This window comes from Canis lupus, chromosome 37, assembly GCF_003254725.2.
Source record: "Canis lupus dingo isolate Sandy chromosome 37, ASM325472v2, whole genome shotgun sequence".
Classification (NCBI taxonomy): Eukaryota; Metazoa; Chordata; class Mammalia; order Carnivora; family Canidae; genus Canis; species Canis lupus.
Window position 1 is genome coordinate 7,305,532 of NC_064279.1, and position 15,803 is coordinate 7,321,334.

At 42.0% G+C, this 15,803-nt stretch overlaps 1 protein-coding gene and 1 long non-coding RNA gene across 5 annotated transcripts in view; one reads left to right on the forward strand and one right to left on the reverse strand.

Moving 5' to 3' along the window:
* The window catches only part of SF3B1 (splicing factor 3b subunit 1), a 62,562-nt gene that overhangs the window by 38,278 nt on the left and 8,481 nt on the right, over nt 1-15,803 (reverse strand). For 3 of the 4 annotated variants that reach the window (XR_007408877.1, XM_025441866.3, XM_035710795.2), the window contains exon 2: nt 1,904-2,081. Coding sequence is in view for 2 of the 4 variants with exons in the window: in XM_025441866.3 (XP_025297651.1) it covers nt 1,904-1,931 (28 nt within the window). In the remaining 2 variants the exon portion in view is untranslated. Of the gene's footprint in view, nt 1-1,903; nt 2,082-15,803 lie in introns of those variants that run through there. The other variant, XR_003134332.3, reaches the window with a different exon arrangement.
* Nucleotides 2,079-5,483, forward strand: LOC125754499 (uncharacterized). The gene is made up of 3 exons (XR_007408880.1): nt 2,079-2,436; nt 2,773-3,129; nt 4,782-5,483. It is a non-coding gene; the product is annotated as an uncharacterized LOC125754499 (long non-coding RNA).

Sequence of the window (15,803 nt, forward strand, 5' to 3'; positions counted from 1 at the left end):
CCTGATCCAAACCTTGATTTCCCTGTCCAAAAGTATCTTTATGATTAAAAATATCAACAAACAAGTGATCAAAGCCACAAACTGCCCCCAATGAACAGCCTACTCCTGAATAAACAAGAGCAACATCTTCAGTTTCTAATTATTTTGCAAAAGGTTACATCCGGATTAGTCTAAAGACAGAAGAGTAAGTGCCTAAACAACCTTCAGGGCTAAAACAGTGTTTAAATCCTAAATACCGGGCAGCCCGGGTGGCTCGGCGGCTTGGTGCCTGCCTTTGGCCCTGGGCGTGATCCTGGGGTTCCGGGATCGAGTCCCGCATCAGGCTCCCTGTGGGGGAGCCTGCCTCTCCCTCTGCCTGTGTCTCTGCCTCTCTTTCTCTGTGTCTCTCATGAATAAATAAATAAAATAAAATATATATCTCATATAAAATAAAAAATATCTCATGAATAAATAAAAAAATATAAAAAATAATAATAAAATAAATAAATAAATCCTAAATACCTACCCCCACAACGAGAAGAGTATTAAAGTCACTGCCCATTAATTAGCATGTCGCAGAGAGCTGGACTTCAGTTCTGGCGGGGAACACAATTATTCCAGGGCATTCACATCCTGGTCCCAACCAACCTTTCCAGATTCGCCTACACTTTCCCTCCCTGCAGCGCCACAGTCCACTACTCAAACACACTTTTCAGGACTCCTTGCCTCGTTACAAGATGTCCTCTCAGGCTCAAATGTCCTCCCCTAATTTAAAACGGATTGATCCGTTTAGGCCAGGGACACGTCACCTCCTCTATGGAAGAGTCCTACCTAGGCAGGAATTAATCACTCCGTTACCCAGAATCCCAGAACATGCGGCCTGTATTTCTATTTAAGCGTTAATTTGCCTCATGAAAGAATGAAAACGTATACACACACACACACCTGTCTCCCCAGGAGCCTGTAAAACTTTGCACGGCCTTACTCTTTGTTACTTCGGACTCACACGGAGCCAGCACCTGGAAACGACCCGTGAAAATACAAATGACTCCTGGAAGCCTCCCGTTCGACGAACGCTTCAGATTCCAGGTCAGAAAAAAAAAAAAAAAATCCTAAGGAACGCGCCTCCCAATGCCCATGCCTCATCTTCTCTGAAGTGACCCTATTTCCTGTCATTTCTGGAAACTGGATACTCCCTCAAGAACTCCGGCTTATTCTCAGCATTTTCCTAAATTCCGTGTTCTCCGAATTCCACAAAACGATCAGGTACCTCGAAAGCTTTGACCGCTGGGAATAATAACGTGCCTTTCCCTCTTCCACCAATCATCAGTCTCCAAGGGGGGGGGTGGGGAACAAACACCAATATACAAGTGATCACGGGAAGAAAAAACTACCAGATTTTATGTCCAAATCACTTCATACAAAAAAAAAAAAAGTATTTTAGATGCCTGATTAGCCGAGACGAAGAGGAACGGGCCTCAAGCAGGCTACGCTCGAGTTGGCGCTGCCGAAAAGCGGCTGCCGTGTTCCCGGGCTCCCCCGACTCCCCCGGGCACGAACTGCGCCCGCCACAGTTCCGTGAGGCGAGGGCGACTCCCGGCTTTCACGCCCGTTTCCCCGATTCGCGGCCCTGGCCTCCCCCCCGGCGAGCCGTCTGAACGAGGCCTTCCGCTCGGAAAAGAGAAGCAACTCTGAAGGAACAGGACCCAAACGCGGAACAAAGCGCCTGCCCGCGGTGGAGGAGTAGGACGCCATTACGTGGGGCAGTGGCCTGCGCCGCTAGCGCCGAGGAGCCGACCAGGGCCCCCACGCGCGGGCGCGGCACCCCACCAACGAAACCACAGGCCGAGGCAAAAACCGAGTAAAATCGAGTCTTGGCAGGCTGGCAGCAGAGAAGACGCGGGAGCACGGGAAGACGCCTTACCTTCGTGGGTCTTGGCGATCTTCGCCATTTTGTCCACTCGAACACACAGACGGAACTGGCGCTCCCCAGCACTTCCGCTCGCCGCCGCTGCCACGGAGAAAAATAGCTGGGGAATGCTCTCTGCGCGTGCGCCAAGCGGGGGCGCGCGCCGCCGCGCGACACGTGACGGAGCAGCCGCCTAGAGGGAACAGAGCGATGCATTGTGGGGGAGGGGGAGGAGCCAGGGCCCGGCGCGGAGGCGGTTTTCGCGGTGGCGGGAGGAGGAGGGCTAAGCGAGTCCTGACGCGGGGGCGGGGGCGGGGGCGACGGCGACTGCTCTGGAGGGAAGTGGGTTGTGCGAGGACCCGCTGATAGTCACTGCGAGAGACGCTGGATTTCAGGCCCGTCCGAAGCCTCAGGCCGTCAGTTCTCGTCCTCCACGTCGAGCGGAGGTGTGTCGGTGCCAGGCGAGAGCTCCTGTGGCGTCTCTCAGCGGCTGCAGTGGGTAGTTGTGGAGACACACACCAGTCACGTCCTTCGCGCTGAAATTCAAGGTCATTTTTCTTTCTTCTTAAAGAATTACTTGCCATTTGGGTAGGAGTTTCGTGCACAACATTATTATTTCCAGACACTGTTGTACCTCACAAACAACCCAGGAAAGTGGGCGAGTTGTTGCTAATCCCATTTAAGAAAGGAGAGGAAAACTAGGGCGGGGGTGTAAATAAAATATGCAAGGTCACACCCTTACTGAATTACCCGGGAGGAACTGTGCCGTCCTTTTTTAAAGCCTTTTAATTTCATAGGTTCTTAGAAAACCACTGGCTGTCAGCATTAACACTGATGGAATGCCTTTCTTTTTTTTTTAATTTTTATTTATTTATTTATGATAGACACACAGTGAGAAAGAGAGAGAGGCAGAGACACAGGCAGAGGGAGAAGCAGGCTCCATGCAGGGAGCCCGACGTGGGATTCGATCCCGGGTCTCCAGGATCGCGCCCTGGGCCAAAGGCAGGCGCCAAACCGCTGCGCCACCGAGGGATCCCTGGAATGCCTCTCTTAATCCTAAATGTCACTCTTGAATCAGGAATTTTTAAAAGCTCCAAATATGGCTTTTCTTTTTTTTTTTTTGCCTACTCCTCAATTACAAAAGCATAATTTTGAACTGCCACACTGGCCTTGGACTTTAGGATTAAAAAAGAACATAACTTTGAGGGGAAGTTGGTACAGGAAGCAGCCTAAGGAAACAGGTAAGGATTAAGGTTAGAGCTATCACCAAAAACGTTTGCCTGGCTGTGTAACAGGATCACAACATGAGTATTTAGTAGAAACTTTAGTAACAAAAATGGGACTTAGTATCAATGAAAAAAATCAATTTGATGAGAGAAAATTTTCAATTTTCAATTGTTTTAATTTAGGTTAAACAATAGTTGAGGGAGGAAAGGGTTAAGAGAACATGTAGATTGTTTTTTTAAAAAAAGATTTTATTCATGAGAGATAGACACAGGCAGAGGGAGAAGTAGGCCCCCTGCAGGGAGTCTGACATGGGACTGGATCCCAGGGACCACAGGGGTCACGACCTGAGCTGAAGGCAGACACTCAACCCCTGAGCCATGCAGGCGTCCCAAGAACATGTAATTTTATGAATTATTGGTAAACTCTAGTTGTTGAATTGGCAGAGTGCCCACAGATATTCCTTACATAGTTTATAACCTACACATAGATTGCACATATTCTTTTATATATATAAAATAGCATGTTTTAAAATAATGAAAAAAGGATGAATGGGAAATAAAGAATTACAGAAGGGTGTTATGATCCATCAATAATCAACAATCTAAAAAAATCCATGTTGACAAAAAGAATCACAAGGACATGGCATTTCTTGGCTCTTATTTAAAAATAGGAAGAAAAAAAAGAAAAAAGAAGAAAGGTAAATTTGTATATACAAGACAATCACTGTCCTGTCAAAATATATGCAAAGGAAATTCACCAAAGTGTTAATAGTGGATGCCTATGACTGGTGAAATTATGAACTTTAAAAATAATTTTTAGTATTTTCCAGATACTTTGCTATAAGCACATTTTTATAATACACAAAAGGAATATATTAAAAGATGGAATGCCTGGCCAGCTCAGTTGAAAGAACATGCGACTCTTAATCTCACAGTGGTAAATTTGAGCCCCACATTGGGTGTACAGATTTCTAGAAATAAACTATATTTAAAAAAAAAAAATGAAAAGCATGTGCAAAGGTGTCACATGTCCTTTTCATTCTAAGATAGAAGCTGCATCTGCTGGCCACTTTGTATTATTACATGCATATTTCTCTAGGTTACTAGGTATTAAGTTAACTTTTGTAAGTTTTTTTTTTTTAATTTATTTATTCAGAGAGAGAGAGAGAGAGAGACCAAGAGGCAGAGACACAGGCAGAGGGAGAAGCAGGCTCCATGCAGGGAGCCCGACACGGGACTCGATTCCGGGTCTCCAGGATCAGACCCCGGGCTGAAGGCGGCGCTAAACCGCTGTGCCACCGGGGGTGCCCTTAAGTTAACTTTTGTAAGGCAAAGGCCCTATGGAATAGTGAGGAAAGAGAAAATTTGCCAAAGGAGATTCCCTTCTTTTAGTCTTCTAAAGACTAATTTATCTTTAATAAAACAATGACTTGGACATTCAGACAGGAAGTAAGTTTTTCAACAAGTACCTTTTACTTTCCACTTTCAATATTAATAAATAATACTCAGATATCATTTAAAATACATTTCCTGCCCTTTTCTGGTGAAACTTTTTGTTTCAAAAATTAGAAAAGGTGATCTGGTCTTTTGTAATCTAGACAATTAACAGTGATGTCATCCAATGTCTTTTTTTTTTTTTTTTTTTTTTTTTAATTTACTCACGGAAGACAGAGAGAGAGGCAGGCGCCATGCAGGGAGCCCAACGTGGAACTCCATCCCAGGTCTCCAGGATCATACCCTGGGCTGAAGGCGGCGCTAAACCACTGAGCCACCAGAGCTGCCCTGTCATCCAATTTCTAAGGAAAATCCATTCCTTTTGAAGTAAGCTCTACATCCAATATGGGACTTGAACTCATGACCTTGAGATCAAGAGTTGCATGCCCTACTGACTAAGCCAACCAGGCACCACCATTCTTTTACTTATCAGGGGTACTTGGAGGCTGGCTTTTTTGAGTCTCAAAAAAATATTACAAAGTAGCAAGCATACATAATTTTTCTGGGCAAAACAAGATATAATAATTTTGCAGAATGTTAAACATATAACTTGTTCAATTTACCTTTGGGAAATGAAACTATAAAGGCCTTAAAGTTCTGTGCTATGGGAAAGCCACTGACAGTTTATCAAGACATCTTTTCTGAGGTAAAAGGAGGACTGTTATGGATAAATGGCCCACAATCTTGATGTGTAATGTTTCCTAGCAGTCTCCGGTATCAAAAGAATATCAGACTCTACCTACCCAAGGCCTAAATCCAAAACTTTCTGTTTCCCTTTCAGTTATGCCTGAAGTTTGAAAAGTAGTCTTATTTTTGAAAATTTAATGCATTACTCAATTAAATAAAAGATAACCTTGAGACGATATTCTAAATAAGTCAGTGTGCCTGTCATGCCTGACTTTTCCTTTTAGCTTCAACTTACCTCACCAAAGTCTCTGCTCAGGGAAACAGAACTGGGTTGTTCTCCTGGAAGAAAGAGGCACCTGGCCAGCCACATAGAACCTGGTTTGGAATACAGGACATTCTACCCTTAAAAATAGAAGTTATTGGCTAAGCCAAAATTCCTTCTCTTGGAAATTTGAACTGGAAGTATGAAAGGAACTTGCTGGTTGCTATTGAAACAGAAAGAATCAAAGGAGAATGTCACTTTAATGACATAAGACAGGAATCACAAATTCCTGCTGCTCAAATCCCCACGGCTACCCTAAATCCAGAACCATCTCCAGCCCCAAACTAATGGCCCATTCTTTAAATAGTACTGCTTTTCTTGAACTAACTTGGATAGATTTCTCTTCCTTCCAGCTATGCCAGGCCTAACTAGAACAGCAGTATATTAACATCTCAGCATGAATTCGTTAACTAGCCTCTTTTTCTAGTTGAAAGTCAACTGAGAGCTCTCCCTGATTCATAATGGTGAAATATCTAGATTCAGAACACATATAAATCAAGTCTGAATAGGTATCCCAGACAACTAAGGGATTGTGACACAGAAAGAAGCATTAGGTGCCTTGAACACTGTGATGTCTTTTAATGTGTCAACTTGGCTAAGCTACAGCCCCTGGTTATTCAATTTTTTTTAAATTTTTATTTTTTTTTTTTTTTTTTTTTTTTTTTTTTTTTAAATTTTTATTTATTTATGATAGTCACAGAGAGAGAGAGAGAGAGGCAGAGACACAGGCAGAGGGAGAAGCAGGCTCCATGCACCGGGAGCCCGACGTGGGATTCGATCCCGGGTCTCCAGGATCGCGCCCTGGGCCAAAGGCAGGCGCTAAACCGCTGTGCCACCCAGGGATCCCGCCCCTGGTTATTCAAATACCAACCTAGGTGTTGCTATGAAGGCTTTAATAGATGCGCTGTAAGTCCATAATAATTGACTTTAAGTAAAGGAAATTGTTCTAGATAAGCTGGGTGGATCTAATCCAATCAGTTGAAAAGCTTTTACAGCAGAACTTAGGCTTCCCTGATGCAGAAGAAATTCTACTTGTGGACAGCAACTTCATCTTATGCTGGAGAATTCCAGCCTGCCCTTACTGATGGTCTGTCCTTCAGATTTTGGACTTTCTTAGCCAATGTCCACAATGCATAAACCAATTCCCTGTTAGAAATCTCTTAATATGTATCTCCTACCAATCTGTTTCTCCAGTTAAAACCTGATTGACATAAACACCAAAGGTAAGGATGCCTCTATCAGTCAGCTAAGTGTCTGCCTTTGGCTCAGGTCATGATACCAGGGTTTTGGGACAGAGCCCCATGTCAGGCACCCTACACAGTGGGGAGTCTGCTTCTCCCTCTCCCTCTGCTTCTGCCCTCACTTGCTCTCTCTCTGTTTCTCTCAAATGAATAAAAAATATTTTAAAAAATAAATGACAAAGGAAAATCTCACCATTCATTCAAAAAATATTGAGAACCTATTAATACATATTTAATGAATACCTATTGTACACCAGTTTTTAAGTTAGGGAGCACATTGTATACACACTATGTATACATTGTATATGTGCGTTACAATTTACCATGCAGCTGCTACCCAAGAACCTTATTAATTAGCCTTTTGTGTGCTGATTCCAATGTGCCTTGCCTCAATTAGAGCTCTACCAGTCATACTGGAAATAGCCACTGTTTTGAATTTTGTGTTAATTATTCCCTCATAGTTTTTTATACTTTTACTGCCTATGTATGTAATCATCAAGTATGTAGTTTTATTTTGCTTGTTTTTTAAACTTTTATGTAAATAGAATCATCCTAGTTATAGTCCTCTATAACTTGTGTATAGCTATCACTTTTTTTTTTTTTTCAAGTATAATTAACGTACAGGGTCATATTAGTTTCAGGTCCACAATACACTGATTCAACAATCTATGCATTACTCAGTGCTCTTCAGGGTAAGTGTACTCTTAATCCCTTTACCCATTTCACCAGTCACCCACTCACCTTCCCTTTGATAACCACCAGTTCTCTATTTAAGAGCCTGATTTTTTTGTTCATTTTTTCTTCGGTCATTTGTTTCTTAAATTCCACATGTGAGTGAAATCATGGCATTTGTCTTTTTCTGACTGACTTGTTTCACTTAGCATTATACCCTCTAGATCCATGTTGCTGCAGATGGCAATGTTTAATCCTTTTTATGGCTCAGTAATATTCCATGGTATATATACACCAGATCTTCTTTATCCATTCATCTATTGATAGACACTTGGATTGCTTCCATATTTTGGCTATTGTAAATAATGCTGCAGTGAACATAGGGCTGCATATATATTTTTTTAGAATTAGTGTTTTCATACTCTTTGGGTAAATACCCAGTAGTAGAATTAGCAGACATTATTTTAGATTCTGGGAATACAATGGTGAACAAGACACTGTCCTCATGGAGCTTAGATTCTTTGAGGGAGAGAGATTAAGAACTATGTGTGTATATAGTTTCAGATACTGTCAAATACTATGAAGAAAAAATATAAAAAACGGAGAGCGGGCAGGATGGAAGGATAGGTGGAACAGGAAAGGTGAGATCTCCAAGGGAATGACATTTCAACAGATACTAAAATGAAATACGGGGGCAGCCTGGGTGGCTCAGCGGTTTAGCGCCTGTCTTTGGCCCAGGACCTGATCCTGGAGACCCAGGATCAAATCCCACGTTGGTCTCCCTGCATGGAGCCTGCTTGTCCCTCTGCCTGTGTCTCTGCCTCTCCCTCCCTCCCTCTCTCTCTCTCTCTCTCTCTCTCTCTCTCTCATGAATGGATAAATAAAATCTTAAGTAAATAAATATTTTTTTTAAATGAAGTAAGGGAATGAGGACTGGGGGAAAAGAGTATTTCAGACATAGTAAGTGCATATGTGCCACAGTGGGAATGAGCTTGAGGTCTATATATGTGTCCAGAGTAAAGTAAGGGGTGAGGGAAAACAGCATGAGGCAGGATAGTACCACAGGTACTGGCAGTACTACTACAATGTTGAGTGAATGAATGAATGAATGAATGAATGTTAAATGAAGCTATCTTCCAAACTTTCTTGCTCTGTATTGCCTCTGTTAGCTAATACAAGGGTATCAGCCACATAATTTTTGCTGTTGGATTCTCCATGGTAGATGTACATAAAAGCAGGAAACATTGTCATTATTGATTCACCTTAGGCTACCTGCTGTCACTAGCTGAACTAAGAAATTGGTAGGAAGTAGAGGAACGGGGTATATGAGGACCAGAGAAACAATATAATTTGTGAAGGAGAGCTGAGAATGTTGGGTCAAGACTAGGATTCTTAGGTCAGTGACAGGTGCTCTGTTGTCAGCAGGTACCAGAGTCAACAAGTTGGCAATAATAGTAACAGCTACAGTACAAAGCCAGCAATTTTTGTTGGCACCAGAACCCAAAGAGACTAAGCGTAGTGCTTCCTTCTTAATGATAGGAGATAGAGGATGCAATAATTTGTCCTTTGCTTTGTCCTCCTATCCTGGAGGGGATATCCAGGCATCCCCCAGGCCACTATGCTCCTAAAACAGTGGTTCTCAGCTAGAAATGATTTGGTCTTCTAGGGATTCCCTGAAAGTCTAGAGACATTTTTGGTTGTCACAACTCTATCCTCTGCCTAGAGGTCCTCCTCCCTATTTCCACCCCCATTTTCTCTTCCGTCTTTCACTTGGCTAACTTCTCATCCTGTCAGAATGGCCCAGTGTCACCCTACCCAGGAACCTAACCCTAGGAGTGAGATCTGGATTACATGCTTTGATATTTCTGTGCCATGCTCCTAAAATGCCACAGACTTCTAAGTAATTACTTTGTATTATCATTGTTTCTATGTGTCTGTCTCCCTAAACTGGACTGTAAATACATAGAGCAACTTAAAGGGAGAAATTGCTGGCATCTAGGGGTCAGGGACACTACTCAGCATCCTATGTTGTACAGGAAACTCCCCCAAACTAGAAATTTTCTGGCACAGGATGTCAATAGCGCCACAGTTGAGAAATCCTGCCCTAAAAATACCACTGATGGAGCAGACCTTCTATTTTCTTTGGGTTTACTTTCCACACTCTGGAGGAAATGTCTTTCCGAGGTTTCCCAAGTAATTACCATTTCCTGGTCATCTAGTCTTATTAACAGGATTAACACAGTGCATCAATAATGTTTTGCTGTACGTCCAGATGTCCATATTGCTTAAGATTATATGATAGAATTGGGGCACCTAGGTGGCTCAGTCAGTTAAGCATCTGACTTCAGCTCAGGTCATGATCTCAGGGTCCTGGGATAGAGCCCTACATTGGGCTTCCTGCTCAGTGGAGAGTCTGCTTGTCCGTTTTCCCCTACCTCTGCCCCTCCTCCCTGCTCATGCTCACTCTATTTAAAAAAAAAAAAAAAAAAAAAAAAAAGACTAGGGGCACATGGGTGGCTCAGTTGGTTAAATGTCTGCCTTTGGCTCTGGTCATAATTTCAGGGTCCTGAGATCGAGCCCCACATCAGGTTCCCTGCTCAGTGGGGAGTCTGCTTCTCTCTCTCCCTCTGCTCCTCCACCTTACTTTTGCATGCCCTTGCTTGCTCTCTCTCTCTCTCTCAATTTTTTTTTTTTTAAAGATTATGGTAGGGGCAGCCTGGGTGGCTCAGCAGTTTAACGCCGCCTTCAGCCCAGCGCGTGATCCTGAGGTCCCAGGATCCAGTCCCCCATCGGGCTTCCTGCATGAAGCCTGCTTCTCCCTCTCCCTGTGTCTCTGCCTCTCTCTGTGTGTGTGTCTCTCATGAATAAATAAATAAAATATTTTAAAAATAAAAAAATATATATATTATGGTAGTTATTATGATAGATTATATTGTAGGGGAGTTAACATAATTCAGGGGTAAAACTTAAAATGTGTACCTCTGTCCAGTACAGGAGAATCACACTTTTAAATCCTCCTCATTGTTAGGGATGGAAAACAATCTTTTTTTAAAATATGTATTTATTTGAGGGGCACCTGAGTGGCTCAGCTGGTTGAGCGTTACTGGTATACTATGTACTTGAGGTCATGTTAATTGGTTAATCTGCTCTAGATACCATGTTTGGCACAGCAACTGCAACTGAAGCTACTACTTGGTTGAATGTGATAACTCACCATTGTCCTCTAGGATCTGTGTAGCCTTTGTAAGGACTACAATATGGATCACCATCATTGCATGCTGTAGGTCTTTAAGGCACTAATCTCTGCTATATTACCTAGAATATAATAATATTTTTTATTTACAATCTTGGAAGGCTATGGGGGAGCTATTCAGTAGCCTTCCCCACTATGTTTTTATTCTATAGGCTATGGAACCTATATGGGAGTTTGGCCAACTTCTAAGTATGTTCGTTACAATTATACATTTAAGAATTTGGGAAATGACACTTGGTACTATGAGCCAGATGTGGGCCAGGACTCCATTTATGACCCCATCCACCACCACTCTAATAAGCCACTGTGATACTTTGGGTATCAATGTCCACTTGGACATGTGTTCATGGCCCTCAAAATATTAGATTATTCCACTCTTCCCAATGTATAGTTACCCGAGCAAATGATAGGTGCCTTTGGAGAAGTACTAGGAGATTCATTAACACATAGTTTTGTGTTATATCCTTCCTGGGGACCTAGTTTCCCTTTCAAATGGTCTGAAATCAAATCATTCTAAGTTGAATACTAGCTCAGGTTTGAAAACTAAAGAACCACTTTTTTTTCCCCCAATAGCTGCCTTCAGCCTCCTGAACATCAATCCTTGATTTCTCCTGGTTCTAATAGACTGAACAACACCATTGTATAGCTCATCAATTTCTTTCTTTTTTTTTTTTTTTAGCTCATCAATTTCTTTTTTTTTTTTTTTTTAAGATTTATTTATTTATGATAGACACAGAGAGAGAGAGGCAGAGACACAGGCAGAGGGAGAAGCAGGCTCCATGCTGGGAGCCCGATGCGGGACTCGATCCCGGGACTCCAGGATCGCACCCTGGGCCAAAGGCAGGCGCCGAACCGCTGAGCCACCCAGGGATCCCCAGCTCATCAATTTCTAAGGAAATCCTACTGTATTAACCATCTATATATCACTCAGATTAGGACTCCCCAGGTAGCCATTCCAGCTCTGTGCTAATTATAATTGTGCTCACCTTGCTTCTGATGGTTCAGCATTACTACTTGGCCTCTGTTTTGGGATCCCATCATTCCCATTGTTACCATAGAGCTCAGCTCAGTAACTTTCTGTTACTATTACCTGAGGCCTTTTAGAGACAGCCACCATAATTAACAGTGCTTTCCCTGGCCATATTGGAGTCGGAGACAAAGGAAAAATCAGTTATATTGATCCTGTATTTAAGATTTTGGTATCTTGTTCATATGGATTTTATGCATTAATTTTGATTTTTTAAAATATATCAAAGATCATATTGGTTACTAAGCTTTTTGGTACCCTCTTAAATTTTGCACCTAAGGCAAGTACCTCATTCACTTCACCCTAGTTTCAGTCCTGTTCGGTGATGTTGGTGCCTCTCTCACATTCCTTATTGCTTTAGGAAACAGTAACCTCTAAGCCTTCCCATGGGACATAATTATCTGCTAAGTTTTTTGGCTTTCACATTGAATTTCTACTCTAGCATAGCCACTTTTTTGACTCTTTTAGTCATCCCCTCTTCTACCATCTTCCACCGTAGTCCTGCCATTCCTGCCACTCAATATGGGCCTTTACTTTCTCTGAGTTTCTAAGAGCCACCCTAGCAGCGTTAGTACTGCCTTCCCAGATCCTTGTCAGGGTACTTCATATCGTGGAATAGTGCTTTCATAGTGATAAGTCCTTCCTAACCAATGTTTTCTGCTACCTACCCCTCTCCCCTGATCTAGGACTCTCAGATTTTAGTTCCTTATGCCACTTTTCAATTCCTAATAGTGCCCGGGTCCTTCAGCTCCTTTGAGATGTTCCTTTCCTCCCTTAGCAGATCCAGCATTTTCTTGGCTAGGCGAAGTATGATTTAACCCCAGTTATTGGTCTAGTGTCCAGCAGGGAACATATAGAAAGTTCCTGAGTGGGACACCTGTTGTCTTATAAGTCAAAAGTCTTGTATGTCCTTCAAGCTTTTTAACAAGGACAATTAGGCCACTTCTGTAGGCCTAGAGGATTCAGAGAAATCTAGGATTTCAAGATTCTTGAGTGCACTGACCCAGATGTCCTTGCCCTATTTCTTAGGATTGCAGTCTTTCCCAATCAGGGCCCTTACTTTATCTAAGAGATATGCTAAAGCTGAAAATTCTATCAAGTTTTGGAGATCTGCTACTCTTAATATTAAACCCTAAACCGTTGACTATCAGCTTTTTTTTTAAAGCTTTTATTCATTTATTCGAGACCGAGAGAACACAAGTGGGGAAAAGGGGCAGAGAGAAAGGGAGAAGGAGACTCTGCCAAGCAGAGAGCCTAATGCAGGGCTTGATCCCAGGACCTTGAGATCATGACCCAACCTAGAGGCAGACACCTAACCGACTAAGCCACCCAGTGCCTTTTTTTGCTAATTCCAACCAGTGAGACTCTTTACTGCCAAGAATGCCCTCCAGCTTTTACACTTAACCTTTAATAAGTGATTAGTCACTCTTAACCTTTCAGTGGCGTCCCCCTCTTCCAGCCCCCTTTGGCTCAGGGCATGATCCCGGTTCAAGGATGGAGTCCCACATCAGGCTCACCTTGCCTGTGTCTCTGCACCTCTCTCTATATCTCTCATGAATAAATAAAATCTTAAAAAAAAAAAAAAAAAACCTGTTTGAGTCTTTGCTTTAAATAATTATTTTGGGTATATCTATACCTAGGAGTTGGATTGCTGAGTAATATGATAATTCTATGTTTAGCTTTTTGAGGAATTGCCAAACTGTTTTCCACAGCAGCTACCCCATTTTACATTCCCATTAGCAATGCATGAGGAATCCAATCCCTCCATATCCTCACCAACACTTATTTTCTGTGCCTACATTTTTCATAACCATCCTAGTAGGTATGAAGTGGTGTTTCATTGTAATTTCGATTTGCATTTCCCTACTGGCTAAGGATGTTAAGCATCTTTTCATATACCTATATTAGCCATTCGTACATCTTTTAGAGAAATGTCTAAGTGTTTGCCTATTTTCTTTCTTCTTCTTTTTTTTTTTTTTTTTTTAAGACTTTGCCTAAATCTCTGCAGCCAGTGTGGGGCTCGAACTCAACCTGGAGATCAAGAGTCACATGCTCTATCAATTGAGCCAGCTATATGCCCCTTTTTACCCATTTTTAAATTGAGGTGGGTTTTGTTTGTTCTTGTTAAATTCTAGGATATCTTATATATCCTGAAACTTAATTCCTTCTCAGATATATGATTTGCAAATATCTTCTTTCACTCTCTATGTGAGATAATAGAACAATTGTACATTGGTCTGTGTCTCCAGTTCCTAACACAGATCTCCTGAAATTCTTGTAAATTCCTAAGTGATAAGAGCAGTAGGAATATCTCTTGTTCTAATATTTGTTCTTTGACCCCATCCTGGACACATGGCTCCTAAAACCCTTGAGAACTCCTAAGTGATGAGAACAATATGAGCCTCTTTTGTTCATTGAGGAGACTCTGATGGGCTCCTAGACAGAGAGGCTGGTCACCAGAAAGATCAAGCCATAATTAGAAGCTTGGAATTTTCAGCCCCACTCCCCCAACCTGTCCAAAGAGGGAGAGAGACAGAAATGGAGTTAATAATTGATCATGCCTGTGTCTGTAAACTCCATCAAATCCCAATAGTACAGAGTTCAGGGAGTTTCCCTCCCTGAAACATCCACACTGAGAAGATAACACACCCCAACTCCACAGGAGAGAAGCTCCTGTACTTGGGACACTCCCAGACTTGCTCTATGTATCTCTTTATCTGGCTGTTCATCTGTATCCTTTATCATATCCTTTAAGAAACTGGTAAACCTCAAACTCAAGAGGGTTGTAGAACCTCTGATTTCTAGCCAAATGAGACAGAGTTGTGGGTAACTGGCATCTGAAGTCAGATGGGAACAGTCTTGAGGGACTAAGCCCTTGACCTGTGGGATCTGACACTATCTCCAGGTACAGGTAGTGTTGGAATTGACTTAAATGGTAATAACACCCAGCTGGTATTGCACAGAATTACTTGGTTTAGGAAAAACTTCCACACATTTGGCAAACAGCAGTGAAGTGTTTTGTGTGGGTAGTAAAGGAGACACACACAAGAGTTTCTCTAACTCACTAGGGATTGACTTCTCACTTGATTGACAGTATCCTTTCATGCACAAAATGTTTAATTTTAACGAAGTAAAATTTTTTCTTTTGTTGTTTGTGCACTTGATATCCTATTCAACAAATCATTGACAAGTCCAATGTCATGGGTAATTTAGTTTTGCTTCCAAAAAAGTATGTTACCAATTATTCAGAAGTATCACCCCACCCAGGGGCACCTGGGTAGCTCAGTCAGTTAAGTGTCTGCCTTCGGCTCAGGTCGTGATCCCAGGGTCCTGGGATTGAGTCCCACATCAGGCTCCCCACCCAGCAAGGAGCCTGTTTCTCCCTATCCCTCTGCCCCTGCTCATGTGCTCTCTCTTGCTCACTGTCTCTCTCAAATAAATCTTTTTTAAAAAGTATCCCTCCAAAGATATTAAGTGAAAAGTAAAAATCTTTCCTCACTTGTCTTATTCCTCAAGGGTTGAGTGTTTTATGTATTTATTAATACATATATATATAAACATATTCAGTATACATATTTTCTATTACACCAGAGATTCTTAAAGGGAAGACTATTTAAGAAGGTGGGTGTTGGCAAAAATTACACACTATAATAATTACAAATATTCAAGCATAAAGATGCTAATATGAATAAATAAGCTTCCTGGTAAAATTAGGCTTTAGCAAAAAGGACAAAATATGAAAGGAGGCCTACATAGAATAAATAAATAAATAAATCAGGAGAACCTCTGGGTTAGTAAACATATGGCCACTAGGAAAAGTGGCACACTCAGAGAGTGGAAGCTCTGATTCCCCTTCCCACACAACTTGCCCTATGCATTTCTTGCATCTGGATGTTCCTAAGATAACCTTTTATAATGTACTGGTAATCTAAGGATGTACTGAGTAAAGATGCTGAGGAATTTGCAATATGCCTTGAAGAACTGCAGCAGGGCAATATTACAGCATGACAGCCTTATCTATATATATATATAGTTTATTTATATATCATAAAG